This window comes from Vespa velutina, chromosome 20 (assembly GCF_912470025.1).
Source record: "Vespa velutina chromosome 20, iVesVel2.1, whole genome shotgun sequence".
NCBI classification, from domain to species: Eukaryota; Metazoa; Arthropoda; class Insecta; order Hymenoptera; family Vespidae; genus Vespa; species Vespa velutina.
In genome coordinates, this window is record NC_062207.1 from 1,442,933 (window position 1) to 1,466,409 (window position 23,477).

The following is a 23,477-nucleotide window of genomic DNA, read 5'->3' on the forward strand; positions in this document are numbered from 1 at the left end:
TATATAAAAGATTTTGTTTATGTGCAGAAAACTTTGTTTGGATCGCAGTTTACTCCAATTAAACTGATTGGTATATTACTTTAAATATATATATATATATTTTTTAATTACTTATAAAAAAAAAACTATGTTAGAGCTATTTTAAATACTTTTAATTTGTAACCTTGTTTATATTAATGTATCGTTATCATTGCAAAATATATACTAGAAATGTTTTTATTCAGACATTAATTAAGACGTTGCATATGCATAGATATAATTTCTATTTTCATAAAAATCTAATGAATATCTGATTTAATTTTGAACAATTACAATAGCTATCTCAATTATATATAAATTAATTATTGATATTAAGAAATATTGAAATATTGGAATTATTACAAATGAAAAAAGTAGTTATATACAATAGATAAAATTTTATTTTCTATACAGTTAAATATTCAGAGTATAACGGTATTATAATCTAAAGTTTATAAATTACAATTAGAAATGATTAATTATACAATGATATAAAACAGATGATATAGAATGATTGATGGATAAACATGTATTAGGACGTGGGTAAAACATTGGGAATTATATAATTACTATAAGATATTGGAACACAAGGAAAAGTAATATAAAAATATCAATTCCTTTATAGTTTTTTTTTTTCTATTCTAATCTTACGAATAGAATAATAAAATTACGATTACAGAATATGAAGTAACATTTATATTCAATGATTATATATTTCTGTAAATAAATCTACTATCCTTTAATTATTTCATTAAAATGCATTGTTGTAGATATACATGATAATAATAATTTGGTTGTATTAATTATCTTGCTTGTCAACAATATCATTGTATATTGTTTAACAATCATATAGATTCATAGTTTTAGACAGTGATTGTTGAAACAATGATAAGCAAGATTTAGAGTATTTGAATATTTGAACAGGTTTATTAATATTTAACACTAAAACGTTCTTTTCTTTAAATATCAATAATATTAATTCATAAAAAGTATAAACAAAACGCGGGAGGAAAAAAAAACCTATGAGCAATACACCACTTCGTTTTTAAAGAAGTTTTTTCTTTCTTTTTTTTTTCCCCCTTAACTTCATCGTTATATTTAATAATCTAAAATTAATTTAGCGTCATATATACTTGGTACGTGTTAAAGCGCTTCCACCTTTTGTTGGATCCATCATACGATCCCAATTTGTATGTCCAACAACAAATCCTACAGCTCGCATCTTTTCTTGTTGTTTACGTTCCTCCAAATCTGCCCATCTCACCTATAACGTTAAACAGTCCTACCAATCGTTTATAACTTAATTATTATAATTATTTAATTTAATTCGCAGAAAATTTATTGAATATAAATTATTATATAAAGAATGATATCTCTTTTGCATACCCTCTTCTTTCCAGAAGTATCTTCCATATTATAATAATCAGGGACTTGTAAAAAATCTTCCATTGTTTGTGGTTTCCCTTCATTTTTCTTTTTTGCTAAACCATCTAAGCGATCTATAAATATAATTTTTAGAAAAATACATTTATATAATACATTGATTCAAAATCACTTTTAAGCCATAGATATCAATTAAAGAATATTATTTTTAACTAACCTAATTTATCTTCCGCTTCCATTCGTTCCCATTTACTAATACCCTAAAAAGTAATGTGTATATATATATATATATATATATATGTATTTATATAATAGTATATAATACATTTATTGAAATACACGTATATTAGAAATAATTGAATTAAATTTTAAATAAAATTATTAAAGAAATATTATAAATTTACAATAATTTCTGGAGCATCATCCTGACTATCTTGACTTTCTTCATTTGATTGTAATACTTTATCTGATGTTTCTTGACTATCTTCCATTTGTACCTATAATGAAGAGTTCATAAAATAATATATAAATTCAATTAATATTCACAATGAATATTTTAATCAACTGATAATACTTCTTCGATTGCTTGTTCTTGTAACATCGAATTTACATCTAATTTTTGATGATAACTTGGTGTAGGTTCAAAATAATCCACAATTCTATTAATTTCATCTTCAGAACGATTATGAATATTTCTCTTTAAACAGATTTGTACATCCATTTCCATTTCACATACATATACCTATACATTACATATTGAAAATAAACTTTAAACAATATTATTAAAAAGAAATCTATTAAATTTAAAAAGTTTAGCTAAATAATATGGCTTGCTTAAACTTGTTTGATTTTATTTATCTTATGTACCTTAAATCCTTTACTTTTTGCAAAACTCCACATATCCTCATAATCTGATATTTTTTCATTGATACAATCTAATATAATAAAATTGAAGAAGCCATCTGTAATATTTTTTTTGAATGCTTTCACAAGAGATGCTATATAACTTGGTTCCATGGCTTCTTCGTATTCATAAACCATTTCCTAAAAAATTAAAATAAAAGTTAGAGATATGTATACAATATTATACATATTAAATACAATACCTTCACTATCACTTTCTTCCCATTGTCATCTTTTGTTTCTATTTCTTTTTCAACAAGGAAATAATCATCAAGGCTCAATATTCTTGGAGCAGAACCTCCTTGTTCAACTTCCTTGTCCTGTATGAAAATATGATAATAAATAAATAATTTTTCCTATTCATTCGTATTCATTTTTATAATTGACGACATAAAAAATTAAAAATGAAAGTTTAGTTTAAATTATACCTTAATTAATTTTGCTACAAATGACTTTCCACTACCAGGTGGACCTCTTAAAATAATTGCTATTTTAGATGGTCTATTTTGACGACCTGGAGGACACAGTAGATCATCCACCATTGTACAATTTGCCGTTTTCGCCAATTCCAAGGTTTTGGATGGTAATTCTGATACATTTTGTTGTTTATCTGTAAAGCTGTAACAAAAAATTTGTAGACATTAAAATATATCATACTATAATACTCATTGTATTTTGATCTACATATATAACAGAAAATAATAACGTGATTATAACATGTATATATAATATAAATATTTGTTTAAAACCTAACATTGAAAAAATATAAATATATATACATATAGTTTGAATATTAAATGTCAGTCTTAAGTATAATATGTTTGTATGAAAATCAGAGGAAAATCTCAAAGTGTGTACTTCTTAATATAACCCAAAATATTTGGATGATTTAACATATTTTTCATATGCATTTTTAATATCTTATTGTTTAATCTTCATGAAATAATATTATTTAAGTTTTGTGGTGTGATCCACGTGATAAAGTATTGTGTTGTAATTCACATAATTAGAATATTTTCATTGGAAAATTAAATTCCATGTAAAGTTAATATACAAAAATAATAGATATGAAATTTGTCAAAATAATTTAGATTTAAATTATCATTGCAACTTAAGTATCAAAACATACAAAGATGAAAATCAAATAGGATGGTATTAATGAAATTTTGATTTTCAGCATTGTATGTAATAATCGTATGTTACAATATTAAATATATAATTTGCATTCAGAATATATCATTAACTATTTCATTGTGTAAAATTATACACATTTGTTGTTAATAATAAATTTTGAATGAAAGTCAATCAATACTAAATTAGTGTGATAAATATCATATTTCTTTTTATGTAATTACTTTTTATGCAAATAATAAATGTTTAAAAGAAATTAAATCCTTGTTAATATAGAAATATTTTTAGAGCTTCAAGACAGTACAGTTTAGTAAGCTTACAAATTCAGCAAGCCATAATGGAGCGTATTTGTTTTAAATTGCTTAATAAAAATCATTGTAGTATAAATCAAAATGCGATTGTTATATCCACACGAAAAGAGCTGCAAGATTTATTGCAACGTATCGTTATCCATAACGAGTTTACGCGCGTTTTCACTTCATAACATAAATAAAAACATAAAATATAAAATTTGTATGCATAAAAATTATGCAACTCTATGTATTATGGATATTTTCCAGAACTTCAAAAAGATATTCTTGAACTATCTCACACCGTGATAAAAGGTTCGGATAGAGTGTCCAAATTAAAAAACAAAAAAAAAGGACAGATACATATTCTTTGGTTTAAATTTTTACATAAACTTATCAAATATTAATTTTGTTGAAGTAGCAAAAATTTGCCATGTCTTAAGATACTTATTTGAATAGTATAAATATATATATATATATATATATATATATCCACATATTTAAATTTTCAAGCTGAATAATATGATAAATATAATTCTACAGTCCGTCTAACGAGTCGAGTTAGTAGAGATAAACAAACGTACGTGATTGGAACAGGAGCCTATTCACAATCTTCAGATATTATAAAACTTATCGAGCGGGATTCTTGAAATGGGTATAAAATTATCACTTAGAGTAAAAGTAAGACCTAATAATGACCCATGTAAATTCGTTCCTAAATTCAACAATTAACTTTCGTTTACCTGCCAATAATTGAAGTCTTTTACATCCGCCACGTACGTTGGCATGCGGATATGTGCTTACCTCTACTGACTCGACTTGTTGGATGAACTATAATAATAAAAGTTTTGCAAAGGTAAGAATATATGATAAGAATGTTTAGATCATCTTAAAATTATGTGAGGTAGAAGGTTAATTGTGTATATATGTATGTAATTTTTTTACATTTACAAATATTGAAAATCTGTGAAGTATCCATTGTTTAATATCCTAGAGATTGAAATAAATTGTTCAATTTTATTTTATATTGAATTAACATACCTGGTATTTGACGATTTTGTCTCTACAGTGTTCTTGTTTGAGTTTTCTTGCCAGTTAGTACGTCCTTTTGATCTAAAGAAAGTTAAATGTCTTGAAGACACGCTAATATTCATAAAATATAAATGTACAATATTACTAGTTCATATGCAAGTGTATATAGGGATAGATATAGAACTATCTGATCATATAAATGATATTCTAATAACAATAGTGCATGTGGACTAGTAATGAGAATATAATGTTTTCAAATTTACTATTTCCACATATTATTTTGACACGCTTAATAACATATTACCTGTCATTGTCTCTGTCATTCTCTTTGTTTATATCTGTTTGAACCCGTTCGCATCTCTCATGGCCTCTATCTGTGGCCAAGAAAAATATAGATGAAAAATTTTATATTATTATTAAACATTTTGTTGTAATTTACCATTGCTTTTCTTTTTTTTTTTTTTTATTTTTTTTTGTTTTTTTTTGTTTTTTTTGTTTTTTTTTTTTAATAGATTGACAATAATTTGTATTTTCTTTCATTAATTCAATACAGAAATTAAATATTATAGAAATGGATTGTAAAAATGAATTGAGATTAATTAAAAGAAAATTTATTTTAGTATCATATATAATTTTAAATGTTATTATATAATCTAATTTACCTTTATCATTTATTTTATTATCATTTTGGATACATTCATCTCTTTCTTTATCAGAAGTATTAGTATAAACTCTTTCTTCTTGAGAACATTCTCTATCTTTTTGCATGTCATCTGTATTTCTCTTTTCTCGTTCATATTTTCTAATATTTACTATCCAATCGCTTTCTCTCGTCTCATTTATGTTTGTCTTTCGCCTGTGTTCATGTTTCATCATTGAATTCTCATATTTTTTCATTTTTTCTGCATATTCTTTCAAGTTCTGCTCGCTTTCTTCCCAATTTCTAAAATCTCTTTGCGGTATCAATTCATGATCCGGTACAACAGGCTTTAGTTTTCCATGTCCATAATCGAAACATTGAACAGGAGTTAAATGTTCTTGCATTATGGTACGAGGGGCATGAGCATAATCGATTACTTTTACAGGTACATGCTCGATATATTTTTTATCTTTTGTGGCACCACCATGGTTATAATTAAACTGTCTTTCTATACAGAATTCTTTATTGGGTACACCTCTCATATAAGATTGATGATTATCAATAGATCGTTTCATAAAAGGAGAATTAGTATACTTATAATCTAATCCTCCAGAAATATCTCCATACCCTATTCTAGAATCTCCAACATTTGATTCTATACAAGATTTTTCAGTAATTTTCTTATCAAAGGGAGATACTTGATTATGAATATTACTTTTGAATTCATGAGATGGAAGATTAACAGTACAATCAGATCCATATTGCAATCTAGAAGTGTTGTCGCTAAAATTGCTTTGGAAGAATGTTTTACCGTCAGATTTATTCACTTTACCCAATTCACAGTTTAATTTTGAACCTACACTACCTCCGGTATCAGTAATACCTATATCAAGTTTCCTATCTAAATAATTTTCATTAAATTTGTCTTTAAAAATATCATTATTAGCGCTATCAAGTGCTCCATCCGATCCAAAAGCTCTATTAGCAAAAGGTGATCTATTGCTACATAATCTGTCATTATAATTACGTGTACCTGCTGTTTCATTATTTAAACCTTGAGATTCAAAAGGATCTTCAAATGGTCCACGAGATCCAAAAGGTTTACTATTTGATCCTGCATTACGTATATCAAAATGTCTTTCTGCAAAACTTCGAGAACCAAGCATTCTATCTTGCTGATTGTGATGTGAAAATTGTCCATCATTATAACCAGAAGTAAAAGGTCCATCATTTGAACATTGATTATCGAATGGCCCATCCATAGATCTTCTATTATTGAAATTTCTTTCATTAATATTTGTAATACCAGACAATCTATCAATAGGTCCTCTAGGAGCAAATTGTGTGTCAGTAAATCCTCTATTATCACATGGCATTTCATTCGTTCTCCATGGCCCATAATTTCTATTATTAGGTCCACGAAAACCAAACTGTCCCTCACTGGATGCTCGAGATCTGAATCGTATATCGTTTGATCCTAATGAAGAAAATTGTCCATTATTAGGTGTATGAGGTTGCTGTAAAAATCTTCCATCACTAGGTCCTCTAGGACTAAAAGTATTTTTAGGATCAAAATATTTTGCATTACGTTCAAATTCTCCAGAAAAATTACGATCTGCACCGAAAGGCTCTTTAATTTTTTGATTATTAGCAAATGTATTATTATCGTTATTCAAATCGTCCGTTATTGATCCTAAATTAGGTAATTCTGGTGGAGGTTCCATGTTTAAGTCTTCCGGTTTTGGATCATTCTCACCCATAAATGGTAAAACTTCAGATTTTTTGACCTGCTCATTATCTGGAGCATCTGACTCCAATTTTTTATCCAAATCTGTTTGTATTCTATCATTGATTTTTTCATTATTTTCTTCTGTAGAGGCAACAACAAAATTTGCAGGTGGATTATTGTTACATTCCGTGTTATTAATATCTTTTTCAGATAAATTAACATCAGGAAATGATGCATCCATCCAAGGTGGTTTTTCTAATGGCGGTACATTCGAACGTGCAGCTTTGTCTTCTTGAGCATTCGATTGTGTATCCACAATATTATTTGACGATTCTTCTCCTATTTTTTCTGCCTGTGATACTTCTTCTGGTTTTACTGCATTATCCATTTCATTTTTATTAACAGGAATATCTGATCTTTTCTCTGTAAGTATATTATCTGTATTTGCAGGTACAATACTGTCCGATGATCCACTATTTTGTGTATCTTTAGTTTGTTGTAATTTAGGATCTCCTCTGTCAAATTGTTGTTCAATTCGTTGATCAACATCCACAGAACCAAACATAGAATGATTCTTATCAAATTTAGAGAAATTAGTGTTGGATTCTCTGAGAAATGGACCACCAGGATCATGAGAATCAAAGAAATTATCACGTGGACTGAAATTAGTATGAGCGCGTAATCGAAATTCGAAATTACCATGTGATTTAAACTCATTAGGACCACGTGGTCCGAATGATCTAGGATTATTTTGAGATCCAAAATTTCCTGGAAATCGAGGACTAGAAACTGCCATTCCTCTTGATCCTACATAATCCCTTTGTCCAAAATCGGTGGAACTTTTTGATATAAAAGGTGAATCACCAGCAATTTTTTTAAAACTCTCACGTAAAGATCCAACATTAACACTTTTATCGGAATCATGAAAGCTAGGCTTGAATACGTCCATAGCAGCTCTTCTTTTTTCCATAAGTTTTTTTAACTCTGGTGCCAATTCATCGGTAGGTCCAAATTGATTATTTCTGTCAAAGTTTCGAGAATTATTACTATCTCTCGTGCTATCTATTCCTTCGTTTCCTTCATAGTGATCCATAATATTTCTTCCGAATCTATTGTTTCCAGGGCCAACATTATCACTAGATACACCAAAACGATCAAAGCCTGGTCCGAATCTATCGCATTCTAATCCATTTCCTTGACCAAATCTTTCATTTCTTGAAGTGAAACGATCGTTACTTGAACCAAAACGATCAAGTGATCCAAATCTATCACTACTAGATCCAAATCGAACATTATTTGATCCAAATCGATCTCTTGATCCAAATCGATCAATAAATCGATCATCTCCTGATCCAAATCGATCATTATAACGATCATTTGAATTTCCAAAACGATCACTACCAGCTCCAAACCGATCCCCACTTCCTACAAAACGATCACCTGGTACAGGACCAGTACGATCAATATTAAAATGATCATTGTTTAAACTATTAACTGAATTAAAACTATTTTGATCATTAAATTGATTATTACCACGTTCCATATAATTTCTATCTTCTGGTTTATAAAGTTTTCCATCAATTTCTGTTCCATCTATCGATTTATAATTTTCTTCTCCTCTACCGAATCTCGCATTACCATAACTAAATGAGCCATCTGATCTGAATTGATCATGTTCGGATAAATTTTTATCTAATATTTCTCGCCTAAAATATTCTGGACCAGTACCTAATTGTCCTTTTCTATTATTCATACGTTCGTTATTGGTATTATCAGTTGTATCAAAATTACCTGAGTAATCAGGTAAAGTTAAAGGTTCATTTGATCCAAAACGATTTATTTCAGAATTTGCTCTCTCATTAGCACCAAACATATTCAAATTATTTCCACTTGAACCATATGACGATCTGTCCTGTAAATTTTGTCTTACGCTTGCATCCGGCAATTGTCTTCCGTCGTTATTATTAAAACCTGGTGGTGGTTGTAAAAAATTTGGTCCAACATTTGGCACATTAGGTGGTGGTAGTGCGAAATTTGGAGGATGCGTTGAATTTAGAGATGCTCCAAAAGATGGTTGAGTTGATCCAGAATTACCGTGAAAGCTATTATAATTTTGCATTCCAGAATTAAATTGTGCCGCCCACTGTGCAGCTTGTTGGGCATTCCAAGATGACACTGTGTCCGAATTCAATGGCTGAGATGTTGATTGTTGTGAAGTTATTGCAGGTGTAACTGTTGTAGATGAAATATTGCTTGTTGTCTGAGGTGGAGGAGGCGGCGGTGGAAGTGTTCCTGTATTTTGTTTCCCTGTTAAGCCAAGGGTTTTCCCAATACCTAAGAGATTGTTAATTAATCCTTGATTCTCTGTACTTGATAAAATATTCATTATCTTGTCCCCTCCAGGTAGATTCTTATTTTTTTCAGGATCTGCTTTAGCAGTTGTTTGTTTTTGTTGTTCACGCTTCTTACGCATCTGTTCTCTACGTTCAATAAGTTTCTCCCGCCAAGATGTCCATTTTGCTTCGTATATTTTATAATGCGTCTAAAATGGAGAATTTTAATATTTACTATAATATTTTTTTTTATTTGTTTGTTTATATTACAGTAACTTTATAAATAGATAGAAATACCTATCTTTGGCTGTAGCTCTGAAGATTCATTAATATATTATTCTATATATTATATATTTGCAATATAGAATCAATATATCACCTACCTTATCAGGATGATTTGCATTTTGTTGCTTCCACTTGTTAAACTGTTCTTCCCACTGCTTAAACTGAGCGTCAAATGTTTTTTCAGCCTCAGTTAATTCTTCATCTTCAAGTTTTAACTTTTTGGCACTACAGGATTCACTAACAGCATTACTACTGCGTTTTGTAGCAGAATTACTGTCGTTATTCTGAGCACTCTCCAGAGGCAATGGTGGTTGAGTTGGAGGTAGAGGTGGATTTTGAGAAGAATTTACATTTAATTGTGAAGCTGCATTACTTACAGGTTGCTTAGCAGGAAATAGTGGAAGATTGTTTTGATGTGGAGGGGGGATATTTGTGAATTGATATGTATTAACAGTATTCGGAGGTAAAGGGGGTTTAAAATCCTCTTTAGGAAGTGGTGGCATAGTTGGTAAAGGTGGTGCATGGCCAGATAAATTCATATTTTGCGACGACATCTGCTTCATAGTTTCTTGGTACTGAAAGAGAAATATTCTATGATATAGCGACAAATAATTCTTAAAATAAATAATATTTAATAAAAAATATGAATCTATATTTTACATACCTTTTCTCCATATTGTGCCTGCCATTGTTGATATTGTTGTTGCCACTGTTGCCATTGTGTCCAATTTTGTTGTTGAGCAGCCGCCCATTGTTCAGCTGTATATCCACTGGGTGCCTGAAAAATATAAACGAAATCTACATAACATTGTGGACTTGTTTTTATAAGAAAAATCATACAATCAAAATATATCATGCATTTCCATAACATTTCATGTTCTTACATATTGTATACTTACTGGTTGATTATAATACTGCATATAAGCTTGCATCATAGCCATTGGATCTGCCCCTGGTGCAGTATAACCAACCGGTGGTTGTGGCATTGAAGTAGTAATGGCACCAGTTGGTAATTGCCATTGATTCCAATTTTGCATTTTTTATCCTCTATCACTCTAGCAAATATCTTGCTTGTTATATTTTTTAATGCAAGTAGATCTCTTTTCGATGGCTGCGGTCCATTTGGACGCTATTTCGTATTCAGAGAAAATAATTATTGTTATAACAATTATAACACATATATTTTAAAGAAATATATGTATTCAGCCATTAATCTTATTATATTTCTTTTGCATTTTCTATTAATAATTTCTAGAAATATAATTAGAATAATACATAAAATCTATTTGTATACAAATAAAAATAAATTCATAAATATACATGATAATAACAGCAATATAAATACGATTGTAAATAATTCTAATATTATAAAAATTATAGTAAACAATATTTATTAAATATTCAGTTTTACACTATTAATATTCTTATATAATAACCAATAATTTGAGGATATAAAGTATTATTATAACCTTGTAAGTTATAATATATGTAATAGCAAATGATCAGCATTGAAAATATTTCAATCAACATTGAAAATGTTTCTTTTGAAAGAACAGATATGAAAATGCATATCGTTCCATTCTGTAAAAATAATACAGAGGAAGAGGTATAATGATATATTCTGATAAAGAAAAACTATAAAAATTTGATTAACGATGTAAAATTGTTTTAGTAATTGTAATATTAATATCAATTACATATCATATTGATAATATAAAGAAATATTTTGATACTAATTTCCATAAACATCAATAATCTCTTAACTTAAGAGAGATTAATAAATGATGCTATTATAAATATTCATAATAATTCAGAGTGAGCAATGAAGTGTCAAGCTTAACTTATAGGGCATAAAAGATCAGTAATTTGCCTTATGAAGTTAAGAAAATATGACACTGGAAACATGCTAAAGAGTATTCCAAAATTCTCACCAAATTTTCTGTGTAAAGAAAAATATATATATATATATATATATATATATATATATATATATATATATATATCAATTTATCATTTAATTATTAACATATAAATCATTTCCAATTATTATAAAGAAATGAAATTGATAGAACGACGTAGTATCAAAGAAATCGCATTGTACAGGATAAATGTAATAAATAGAGTTAAATTTCAAATTATGTAATATACTACATAATGTTCATTAATATATAAACATAAGTCATAAGTGCGTATTTATATGTATTACCTTTTGGAGGTAAGAATTGTATTTTTGTATTTAACAAAATGTCAGTATTTGGTGATAATAATTTTATTAGACATAAGTCATATTCTGTTTAATGAAGGACATATACATGTCAATTAGCATAAAGGATATAATAGAGAATAAATTGTTTTCTCAAGAAAAAAAAAAAAAAATAGATTGTACAATTTCATGAATGAACTTGATACTAAAGTATAATACTTTCTAGTATCATGACATTCTGGAATTATCATCATTAGATTTATTTATTTTGTCACGTGATACCTGAGATAATTAATATCATATTATAAATAAATAATATACATAAGAAAAAAAAAACAAAAAAAAAAATATATATATATATATATGTATATAATATATATATATATATATATTGTATGAACATAAATGCCCTAATTTATCGATCTTTCGATACAAGATGCATTTCATTTCATTCGCGCGATGCACCGCGTCGTCATAATGGTTAGTCCACCAATTTTCTAAACATTTTTTTCATAAAATCGATTCGCATAAATTTTCTTTCATAATAAATCATATGAGATTATTAATAAATAATAATAACAGGTACTTACGAATATATTCCCACGCAGATTTTCACGAAAGAAATTCCAATACGATAATCGCGAAACCGAAGTACAAGGAATCGAAACCGAATCAGAACTTTATGGCTACCGACTAAAGCATAAGAAAGAAGGTCAACTGTTCGTGATATATCAAAATTCCCTAGTATATACTTTGTCTTTTATTTCGATATAATAATATATATATATATATATATACATTTATTTTAGAAAAATGTTAGTAAATTATATAATATTTTGCTTTCTAATGAAATGATTAAGTTAAAGAAATTCGAATAATTAAATGTATATATGTGAAAAAAAAAAAATATTTATACACTGATAAAACGTAACTAGTGATAAATATGTTAAATGAGAATAATATTTGGAAAATAAAAAGTTTAATGAATATAAACATTTTATTTGATAAATAATAATTGTAATAATACAAAAGAAAAAAAAAACCCCATCTAATTCAAAGATTTTTATTTAATTAAATATGATCTTTCGACATTTTTATTTCCTTTTTTATTGACAATGTATACCCTTTCGTTTCGCTATAGATAAAATCATTTATTATATTATCGACAACCGATAATAAAGTAAATATGTAATGTTTTATTGACAGAACTACAATTTTCATTCAACAATAACTTTTATTTTAAATGAAATGATTAATAAAGCATGTTGAATAATTCATTAGATGACATAAGGATGGAATAATACAAAAGGAAGTAAATTTAAATTTTAACAAATTTTGGCGACAATTGATTTGACAGGCTAGTATATTATACAGCAATAAAAGTTCATAATTATATTGTTGTTGTTATTAATATTATTATTATTATTATATTGTTGTTGTTGTTGTTGTTTTTGTTATTGTTATGATGATGATGATTATTATTATTATTATTATTATTATTATTATTATTATTATTATTATTATTATTATTATTATTATTATTATTATCAGTATTATTATTATTATTATTAATAATAAAATCCAATTTTGAAGTGTTTAAGATATTGAATTGAAATTTATCGCCAAAAATTTGTATATTTTAGTTAGATGTTCGTCAATATAGAGTTTAAAATACGAATATGGTTCCTTTTGGTTGTAATTGTTCTCCAATTCGCGTTTGACCATTTTCGTCGTTGATTATCATTTCTGTTAATTTTCCAGCAAAAACAGGATTTGCTTTCATTTCTCGTAATATTAATTCAGGAGTAAATCTAAAATAATTATTTTCATTATATCATAAAATTTATATGAAATAATTTTCATTAAAATGTATACGATATAATTATAATATTAAATAATTTTTAAAAATACATACCCTTGTGGAAAATAACGAAGAAGTAACATGAGTACTCTATCTCGTTTGTTAAGATTAGAAATTTCCGTAGATCCATCTCTTTTACCATATCCTACTCCAATGGAAGTAGACATTTGGGGTGGTCTATAACCACGTATTTCTCTATCTCTTGGTGGTTTTTTATCATTCGGAATATTATAATTTAGAAATTTCAAGCTATTCACCGCCAAAATGAATCCGAAAAGTATTAGGACCATCACTAATCCAAATCGCATGGTTGTTTAATTTCTTTTTTCGCAAGATAGTTATCCTTTAGAAAAATTAAAACAATCGGAAACTGTATATATTTAGATATAATATTATTCTATTATTAATTTTTACGAAGCAACATATAATTTATATTAATATATATCTACTTATATATATATATATATAAGTATATATATATTATATATATATATAAGTATATATATATATATATATATAAGTATATATATATATATATATATATATATATAAAACGAAGGAATAAATGTAATTAATATTGTGCGTGTGTGTATGTGTGTTAATAAAGGTGAACCACGCCTTGTTTCCTGATAAAACATTTCTTGATTGAAACGTTAATTAAGGAAAGAGAGACCATTTGTTAATAAAAGAAATCATTTTGTCTTTATTAATGTGTTTTACATTTTTCTTTATTTCTTATCTAATTCATACGTAAAATTTCAAGTAAACAAAATGATTTCTTTCGATCAGAATAAATGATGAACTTCTTGCAAGATTTTTCGATTACCTAACATTAAACATATATACATACCACCTTAGATTATTAATTTAAATAAATAAATGCATATACATATAACCCAGATGCTAAACAAAATTCATTATATTATTTACACATAAATATTAAAAGGATACATTGAAGATCACTTACGTACGGAACACATTCTAATTTTGTTGTATTAATCAACTTAAATCAATTAGAATTATCGTAAAAATGATATATAATATTTAACTGTATACTTTTTATTAAATCAGAATCAATGATTTGATTTATTTATTGATTTTTTTCTTCTTCCTTTTTCTTCCTTTTTTTTTCTTGTATCTTCTTTTTTCTTTTTTTTTTTTTTTTTTTTTTTTTTTTTTTTTTTTTGTTTTTTCTACTAAAAGATCTGAATAAAAATAAGGAAGAAACGTGTGTACACAAGTAAAAATACAACGCGTTACTAAATATAGGAAAAAAAATGAATTTTTTTTGGTAACATCAACGAGATACCGGAATACACAGATACAGCAGGATGCTGTGACAAGTTAGATAGGTCATCTCTGATAACGCGTATCACGAAAGGAGAACTGAATTCTCGATCTAGTTCGGCTGCTTTTGTATGAAGCCGCCAATACCGGCGTCTCAACGGCCGCAAAAACAGCCGCCGTGCATCGCCTTTTGCATAAAATTTAAATTTTTATCTTCCAAATTATTGTAATACAATTTTTAAGTGGTAAGGATTTGTTATAAATGAATTGAATAAAATTGTGATATTAATATTAATTAGATTTTTTACATGATTAATCTAATCACTATGATTTATATGACACTATCGTGCCGCCGCAATCACAACCACCGCCGGGGCCGCAAGTTTCTAGCTTAGCCGCCAATGCGTATACGGACGTTTGTCTGCAGTCACCCCCATAAACCGCCTACTCTCATTTCATCACACATAGTAATTGTCTACCCCCTTAATATGCCCTATTTTACATTAGAATACATGCTAATAAGTATAATGCAATGCCTACGGTTGGCTTGCGAAACTCAATATGTGTATCTTCACTTCTTTTAATTATCTTCAAGAAATCGATTAGAAAATGAATACTATTTTTTTTTTCTTCTTTTTTTTATATGTATATAATAAACGATAAAATGATAACAATTAAATAGAAAATTTTCTTTTCTCGCCTTTGTCTATCTTATATTTCTTCTTTTTTTTTTCTGCTTAAACGTAAAGTTTTTAATGAATTAGGCAAGAATGAGGAAATAATAATTAGAAAGAATAACACAAGAGTGAATATATAAAAGAATTTAATTTCAAAATGATATTTTTGTTTTTCTTTTGTTTATCCCAAAAAATTCATATTAAATGCATTTTAAATTAACATACAATACTTTATGTAACAATAAATTAATTGATACGTTATATAAAGGTATGATTAAAATAATTATCTTAAGACTTTGGTTTGACAATGATCTAGAATTACATTTGGAATTTCGTGAAATACATATGATCGAGGAATGCCTGAATATTTGACGAAAAGATCCAAAAAATGTATACTAGCTGTTGATTCGCTTTCCGTCTCGCTTCCAACTTTTGTACTGAAACAAATATTTACAGATTAATATTATTTTTAATTAATGATTAATTCTTTATATTTATTTGTTTTTATTTTCTTACCTGTCTAATGTTACAAGAGAAAGTATATACATACAGATATATTTTACATAATTACATGTAATAGAAATATGGAATTGGCGAAGTACAGTTTGTATTCCAATAGCAAATGCCACAGCATCTAAAGGATCCTGTGATTTTTTACTTAAAAGACTCGCTGTAACAATGTATTATTATTAATATTAATTAATATAGAAATACAATTTTATTAATATTTAATAATAATACTTGAATATTAATTTACATATATATATATATATATTTATATATACCTGTATTTCTGCAATAATACAATTTGCCAAGTTGCGACACAGTAAATAGAAACATTACAAATGAAATGTTATTTACATGCGGAGGTTTAATATAAGATTTATTAAGAGGATCACTTATGCCAGCCCAATCTAATCTTAAACTAAGCTCGTGAAGTAATTGAATTTCGTCTGATTTTTTTATCTTTCTCTCGTCACTTAAATTATTCAATTTAATCTCGGACAATATTGCACTATGATTTACATATAAAAAAAAATAAGATTAGTATATATATATATATACATACATGCATACATACATATATGATATATATATACACATGTGTGTGAGATTTTATATATAACTTCCTAATAATTTGTATAATAATAATAATAATAATAATAATAATAATAATAATAATAATAATAATAATAATAAACATACGTGTTTAATGTTTGCAATGCTGCTTCCATATGTTTTGCTTCAAATTTACAAGCAGTATTTAATTCATATGTTATTTTTCTTCTGAGTACTTGGTAATGACCTATCTTTAATATCCAATCTAATATTTGCAACCACATTTTATTTCCATATGTACCAACGATAGTCTGCAATTTTGTCATCATAGCTACGTATGTATAATAACATTATTAGTATAATTTTGAAAAGAAATATTTACTATTATTCTGAATCATACTATATCATACCTTTAGGATTTTCTACGCCGTTTACAATTGTTAAACATTCATCGATTATAGAAGACCATTGTTTGTTACGCATTTCTTTCTCTATATAATTAATTACATTTTCCAATTCAATCACGATATAAAATGATATCAGTTTATCCATGCCTGCTAATCCTGGAGTACCTATTGCATCTAATATCATTGTAAAAACTTTGTAATTTAATACTTCAACTTGCGTCTTGATGTCATACCAAGCAAGTGTATGCTCTATGTAAACAGTATTTCTACAAATTATGTACAATATAGATTATTATATTTTATATATATATATATATATATATATATATATTTAATTTTATTTTTATTATATTTTTCTAATATTACCTAGGATCGGTAATACGAATAAGTTCACGAGTAAGCCTGCCAATAAAAGTTAAACAATTGTTTTCTGTTAATGAAGCATGTTTCTCATTTGAAAAATATCTCCAGGTTTTTCCAGGAATCCAAGAAGATCCTCTTTGTTCTTCTTCAATTGCACTATCTATAATATAAATAATCTAAAAGGAATTTTTTTTTTATGAGAGCAAGATAAGACAAATTGGAGTTATATTATTTTCTTAGAAGAAATAGCATTGATTAGCACTTACTTCTTCGTGCCATATTTTTAAACTATTGATATTTATGTAATCTTGAATATATTGAAAAGATTTACGATATCCATCCATAATGGAGGCTAAACTTTTTAATTTTTGAGGTAATGTTATCTAAAATAATTTACATATTGTAATAATTATAATAATATTTCTAATATATAAAATGTTATATAAATTTATATTATAAATACCTTTGATTTGGTATCAAAGATAAGACCATTTTGTAAGGCTAAAGTAACTTGTTTTACAAGTTCCTGGCGTATACCATCTTCTAAAAGACGATGTGAGTCCACTCTTAAAACACCTAATGAAACACTTCTTAAAGATAGTACCCCTTTTGTAAAGACCGACACAGCATAAGTCAATTTTGCCATCTACACAAATACATAACATTGCTTTTAATATTATTAACATTATCATTTTACATATATAAATAAATATATATGACACAAATATGTGTGTATGTGTGTGTGTATATGTTTGTGTCAGAAAAAAATAAATTATTGAATTTATAAAAATTTTACAATTTTCAATACCTGTAATCTATCATCTAATTGGGCATAATCTTTCAATTTATCTTTGGGTAATTTTGTTGGAATTTCTTTAAAAGCATTTGTTTCTAAATGTACTATCTGAGCAAGTAAACCAAACACTGTTTCAGGAATAATTTGCAACACTCTTCTAGCGTAACTTTCTAATTCTCTACTGTAATATTGAGATACAGATGATAAATCTGAACTACATGCTTGATTTATACGTAGTAATGGCGTCTCTAAAGCCGAAGCCATCTAAAAAGAAAATATTATGATTGTTACATTGTCCTTATTGTTTTCTTTTATATACATATTTTCTTACTTTTAAAAATAAAGCTTTCAATTTAATGACTGTCGGAGGATTCTTTTTTATACTAGATTGTATAACATCAGTAAAAGTTTCCATTATGTACCATGCATAACTGCAATCTGTTACTATGTTTAAATTTATTATAGTATCTTCTGCAATATTTCCTGTTCGTAACATATTATGTAATATCTCACGAGTATCCGATAAATATTGAGATACATGTAAATTATTTTCCAATTGATGGAATTCTAAAATCATTTAGAATTAAGACACAATTATTTCTTTCATATTAAAAATTAAAATCATAATTAATCAATCCAAAATTTAATTTAGATTTTACCTTGCACATATTCTAATGCCTGTAATAGTTGAACAATTTTTCTGCTATCCTCTTGTTGTAAGGAATTAATATGTTTACTTATCTCCATAAACCATGCATGCAAATCTTGAATTTTTTCAATACCATCAAGAGATTTATTATCACCAAATATCTGAGCTAAATCAATGATGCGTTTAACGCAAGCTTCTTTATCTCTAAGCCATTTAGTTTCTTTTCCAACTAATAACTAATAACAAAAATGATTATTAATTGTACAAATTTGAAAGAAAAAATATTTTTATATAAATATACAATATTTCTCAATGTATCAGAAATGTTAAATAATTTATTAACCTCTTTATATGTCTGTTTAACATCTTGCTCAATTTGTGCTGTATTCAATAATAAACGAAGGCAATTAATATCTGTATATTTACTTTCAGTTATAACAAGCTGTTGAAAAGAACGCGATCGTTTTGATAAATTTAAAGAAGTAGTATGTAATAAAATCCAGCGTAATGTTACATTACAATCTCGTACTAAATTCACTAATGATCCTATTGCATTTTCATCCAGAGTGCCAGCTAATTCTACTTCTTCAGTTTCACGTAACAAATCCTAGAATATGATACTAACAGTGTGAAGGTAAGACAACAGTGTAAAATATAACTTCTAATGCAATATCTTTATAATTAAATTATTAATAACATTTTGCTTACCTCCATTCTTTGACCATGCTTTTGAGCTATGGATTTTATATTAGACGTTTCAAGATTATTATTAAGAGCTGTTCTTGCTGCTTTATATGGTGACCACCAATCTTTTAAATTAATAACTATACCCATGTAAATACTAATCACCCAATTGTCGGAAAAGAATTTATCTACAATTTCTCTCATTACTGCAGTTTGTGTATTTAATATTTCCGGTTTAAAACAAAGAATTATAACCAACATTGACGCTTGAGTTGAAAGAGCTGCATTTCTATATTCTGATTGATGATTATGAAAAGCAGGTCTTTGATTATATAAATCACCAAATCTTAAGCAACCAACAGCTCCTTCTATTAATGAATCATCTAATGGTATTCTCCTATAAAATAATTTTACATTTGTAAATTATATAATATTTATTATATATATATATATCTATATATAACAAATTTTATATAATTATATATACATATATATATAAATAAATTTATATTTTTATATAAATAAAAACGATAAAGTCTAAAACAATACCTAAAATAATCTTCAGGATAATTAATTGGGCGTTTTCCTGATATTTTACTATACCCCGTTGAACGTAGTAACATGCAAATATCATCCACTTTAGTAGATGATGATTCTTGAGCATTATATCGGTAATAAGATACAAGTAAACATTCACGAATTCTTCCTTCAAAATGATAATCTACTAATAACAGCATTACACCATATAAATACACTGCTTCACACTAAAAATATACAAATTCGAGAAGATACAAATTGATATAAAACATTATTTAATCCATTTAATTTAATTAAAATAAAAAGAATTATACCATTAATTGTTTTCCATCTTCAAACGACTCAACAGAACCAGAAGACTGATAATCTTCTTGATTTAATTTTTTAACATAAAAATTCAAATCTGTTATATATTTGTGTATACTTTCAAATGCCAGATAAAATCGTGCTAATAATTCAGAAAAATTATTTCTTATTTCTTCATCAGTTTCTTGAAGTGTCTGTAAATATACTTTACTATTATATATACATATATATATAACAAAGTTAATAAATACTTTATTAAAATATTACAATTAAACATCGGTACTCAGATAAGTTTCTTATTGAAATATTTATTAAGAATATAATTTCAATAAATAAATTATAATTTGTTAAAGCAATTGTAATATTACTCACTGGATCATCCTCAATTTTCTTTTCATACGTACTGGTTGCTTTGAAGTAAGAAAAATCATTTATGATCGAACCATATTTTTGAATAACTTGTTTCGTATCCAAACTATAAGAATAAAAATTACACGTTATATTTAATATATATATGTATATATATATATATATATATATATATATATATATATATTTGTTATCTCATATAGATCTATTAAATAAATATTACATTTATATATTTACTTATTATCTAATACCAAACAAGTATAAAACTAACCTAAAAATTGGTGGCACATAATCCTTCAAACGCATTAATTCTGCTATAATTGCATTTCCACGAGAAACTAATCGTAACAATGTTTGTCCACCGACATTATTTATAGCTAAGAAGTCGCCCATTCTTAATTTTATAAAGAAAAAAAAATACTAAATGTCAAAACGATGATTAAAATATCAACGTAAACGTCCCGCTAATGTTTGGGTGTAGTATCAACTACAATAGAATTGAAATGATAAAAAATCGATAAGAATCAATCAATTATTATAATTATACCAATTATTAATGCTCATAATACAAATAAATTTTTTTTTTCAAAAATAATATAAAATAAATATTACAAAGAAAAATTTACTATTCTTTATGCAAAATTTATATATGAATAATTAATTTTTTTTTTAAAGTCCGCATTCCTAATAAAAACATCTTATTAATGATAAAATAGATATCATTAATAAATACATATAAATATATATGAATTAGTATAATGAATAAATTTATATTGTTCCGTTGAAAAAAAAAAAAAAAAAAAAAATACAAAAATAAATTATGACAATAATCATAAGAATAATTAAATTTATAGGTTAAATGTCTTTCAGCTAATATATACATATGTTTCTCTGAAATTATTACAAATATATGATAATTAATGTACACAGAGTACAATAAATTAATATTTAAATAATAGTGGATTCGCTTAAACATTAAAAAGACGGTAACGCGCGAGAAACTTAAAATAGATTTAATATAAAATTCCAATATTTTATAATTTTAATCTCGGTATGTTATTTAATATAAACAAATACGATTTTTTTATTAACTTAATCGATTACCGGATCAGTTCTTCTTTGTACTTCGACGAGTAAATATCAAATGTTTCTCAGAATGTTTCTTACAAGTATTAACAAATATTTATATAAGTATATTTTTATATCATACATTTTTTTTTTATAATTTATACAGTTTCTTATTATAACAGTGACACTAATAATCTTGTTTTTATTTTTCTGTTTCAGAACTTCATTGCAATCGCGTTCGTAACAATGAAATAATCGAGTATTTCTATCATTAAAATAAAAATATTGCCAAGTAAAAGCAATGTTTATTCGTTCGCATTTTGTGATTTAAACGACAAGTGTTTTTTGCATCGACTGCGTGCAATGCAATCGTTAGAGTCAGTGTTTGTTCGCAAAGTATTTTGTTCTTTTAACAATCGCACAGATTGTATTTATAAAAGACAGTAAAGTTTCGCAAAGTAAAATCAGTGACAGTTTATTAATAAATAACTAGCGCTAATTAGACTCAGTGCATCACTGAAGAGAATCTCATTCAACTTCAATATCGATCTACTTCATTTTCAACCACTTACGAATCATTCCGCTTCGAATTTCAATCTAAATCATGGACGAGTGTTTTGGAGCCATCGCAGAACTTCTTAAATAGTAAATAAATTTTTTAATCCTTCCGATTACTTAATCATGTCGAGGACAAAAGGTTCAAATCGGTACGAGTGATTGATTGTAATTATTAGTTAAAGAGAATTGAATGACCACGAGTAAATTTTTTCGGAGATTTACTCGTGAATGATTTTTTATTTTTTGATATATTTATTAGATCAAGATAGGATCCTCTTGTTCAAACGTTTTTATAATTTTAAATATTTTAAATATTTTTCTCGTGCAATAATAGTAAAGAATCGATATTCATAAGTTTTAATAAAGAATGAGCAAGAAAATATTAGCGATGGATAATACTCTGGATTACAAGTGAAATTGGTAGATGATTTTTTTATAATAATTAAAATTGTCGCTTGTAAGAAGGAGCGTTCAAAGGTTTGATTTATATCTTTAAATTACTATTAATTAAATATATTTATTCGATTTGAATTGATAAATAAGAAATTTCGATAGAATCATTGCTTTTGAAAGAAAAAAATCAAATAGAATAAATAGCTAAAATACAAAGAGAGTTTTAAAGTCATATTCCGTAGTTCTATATGATAAATTAATGAATTTTTAGCTCAGGATTTTCAGCAATTAATATATTAATTCTAATTTGTCCTACGTTGCGAAAAAATATCTCTTAAAAAGATAGTAATTAATTTCTATTCAGAAACATAAGATTTATATTTTTCAGATATGTTAGAATTGTGTTAGGTTTTTCTTCCATATCTTAGAATTTGGAATCAAATTTCGTCGTTTTTGAGTGATAATCGATTAAATTAGGGTACGAAATAAAGAAGAGGCTATATATCGAAAAGGTCT

The 23,477-nt window shown here is 26.4% G+C and overlaps 3 protein-coding genes across 11 annotated transcripts; all 3 read right to left on the minus strand.

Moving 5' to 3' along the window:
* Positions 1-396: 396 nt before the first annotated feature.
* On the minus strand, positions 397-12,684 carry LOC124956008. 5 transcript variants are annotated; one of them, XM_047511320.1, is made up of 16 exons: positions 12,538-12,683; positions 10,644-10,873; positions 10,409-10,522; positions 9,843-10,319; positions 8,660-9,668; positions 5,420-8,551; positions 5,062-5,131; positions 4,767-4,838; positions 2,733-2,922; positions 2,508-2,624; positions 2,269-2,445; positions 1,976-2,143; positions 1,806-1,898; positions 1,619-1,661; positions 1,405-1,517; positions 397-1,282 (listed from the first exon to the last, which is right to left on the minus strand). In XM_047511320.1, the coding sequence occupies exons 2-16, from the start codon at positions 10,779-10,781 to the stop codon at positions 1,142-1,144; spliced, it is 6,054 nt and encodes a 2,017-aa protein (XP_047367276.1). In that variant the 5' UTR covers positions 10,782-10,873; positions 12,538-12,683; the 3' UTR covers positions 397-1,141. The 5 variants fall into 5 exon arrangements, with proteins under 5 accessions (XP_047367276.1, XP_047367275.1, XP_047367274.1 ...); XM_047511319.1 differs by having other exon boundaries at positions 5,420-8,566; XM_047511318.1 differs by having other exon boundaries at positions 5,420-8,578.
* Positions 12,685-13,004: 320 nt separating this feature from the next.
* LOC124955967 lies at positions 13,005-15,764 on the minus strand. Of its 3 annotated transcripts, none has more exons than XM_047511194.1 (3): positions 14,776-15,764; positions 13,863-14,151; positions 13,005-13,758 (listed from the first exon to the last, which is right to left on the minus strand). In XM_047511194.1, exons 2-3 carry the CDS (start codon positions 14,114-14,116, stop codon positions 13,614-13,616), a joined length of 399 nt encoding a protein of 132 aa, XP_047367150.1. In that variant the 5' UTR covers positions 14,117-14,151; positions 14,776-15,764; the 3' UTR covers positions 13,005-13,613. The 3 variants fall into 3 exon arrangements, with proteins under 3 accessions (XP_047367150.1, XP_047367149.1, XP_047367151.1); XM_047511193.1 differs by having other exon boundaries at positions 14,760-15,764; XM_047511195.1 differs by having other exon boundaries at positions 14,865-14,925.
* Positions 15,765-15,946: 182 nt separating this feature from the next.
* Positions 15,947-21,438, minus strand: LOC124956029 (WASH complex subunit 5). 3 transcript variants are annotated; one of them, XM_047511365.1, is made up of 17 exons: positions 21,214-21,436; positions 20,946-21,048; positions 20,582-20,767; positions 20,280-20,494; positions 19,755-20,127; positions 19,390-19,653; positions 19,057-19,282; positions 18,729-18,964; positions 18,410-18,661; positions 18,065-18,247; positions 17,868-17,984; positions 17,605-17,777; positions 17,242-17,504; positions 16,979-17,162; positions 16,558-16,787; positions 16,289-16,442; positions 15,947-16,209 (listed from the first exon to the last, which is right to left on the minus strand). In XM_047511365.1, exons 1-17 carry the CDS (start codon positions 21,333-21,335, stop codon positions 16,056-16,058), a joined length of 3,435 nt encoding a protein of 1,144 aa, XP_047367321.1. In that variant the 5' UTR covers positions 21,336-21,436; the 3' UTR covers positions 15,947-16,055. The 3 variants fall into 3 exon arrangements, with proteins under 3 accessions (XP_047367321.1, XP_047367322.1, XP_047367323.1); XM_047511366.1 differs by lacking the exon at positions 18,410-18,661; XM_047511367.1 differs by lacking the exons at positions 15,947-16,209; positions 16,558-16,787 and having other exon boundaries at positions 16,293-16,442; positions 21,214-21,438.
* Between the last annotated feature and the right edge of the window lie 2,039 nt (positions 21,439-23,477).

Excerpts from the sequence above, each read along its gene's own strand:
- LOC124956008 (XM_047511317.1), bottom strand. The coding sequence starts at position 10,781 with ATGCAAAATTGGAATCAATGGCAATTACCAACTGGTGCCATTACTACT. Across the intron at positions 10,523-10,643 it reads TGCAGTATTATAATCAACCA|GCACCCAGTGGATATACAGC; the intron begins GTAAGTATACAA and ends TATATTTTTCAG. Across the intron at positions 2,144-2,268 it reads CAAAAAGTAAAGGATTTAAG|GTATATGTATGTGAAATGGA; the intron begins GTACATAAGATA and ends TGTAATGTATAG.
- LOC124955967 (XM_047511194.1), bottom strand. The coding sequence starts at position 14,116 with ATGCGATTTGGATTAGTGATGGTCCTAATACTTTTCGGATTCATTTTG. Across the intron at positions 13,759-13,862 it reads CTTCGTTATTTTCCACAAGG|ATTTACTCCTGAATTAATAT; the intron begins GTATGTATTTTT and ends TAATTATTTTAG.
- LOC124956029 (XM_047511365.1), bottom strand. The coding sequence starts at position 21,335 with ATGGGCGACTTCTTAGCTATAAATAATGTCGGTGGACAAACATTGTTA. Across the intron at positions 21,049-21,213 it reads TATGTGCCACCAATTTTTAG|TTTGGATACGAAACAAGTTA; the intron begins GTTAGTTTTATA and ends TTATTCTTATAG. Across the intron at positions 20,495-20,581 it reads AAGATGGAAAACAATTAATG|TGTGAAGCAGTGTATTTATA; the intron begins GTATAATTCTTT and ends GTATATTTTTAG.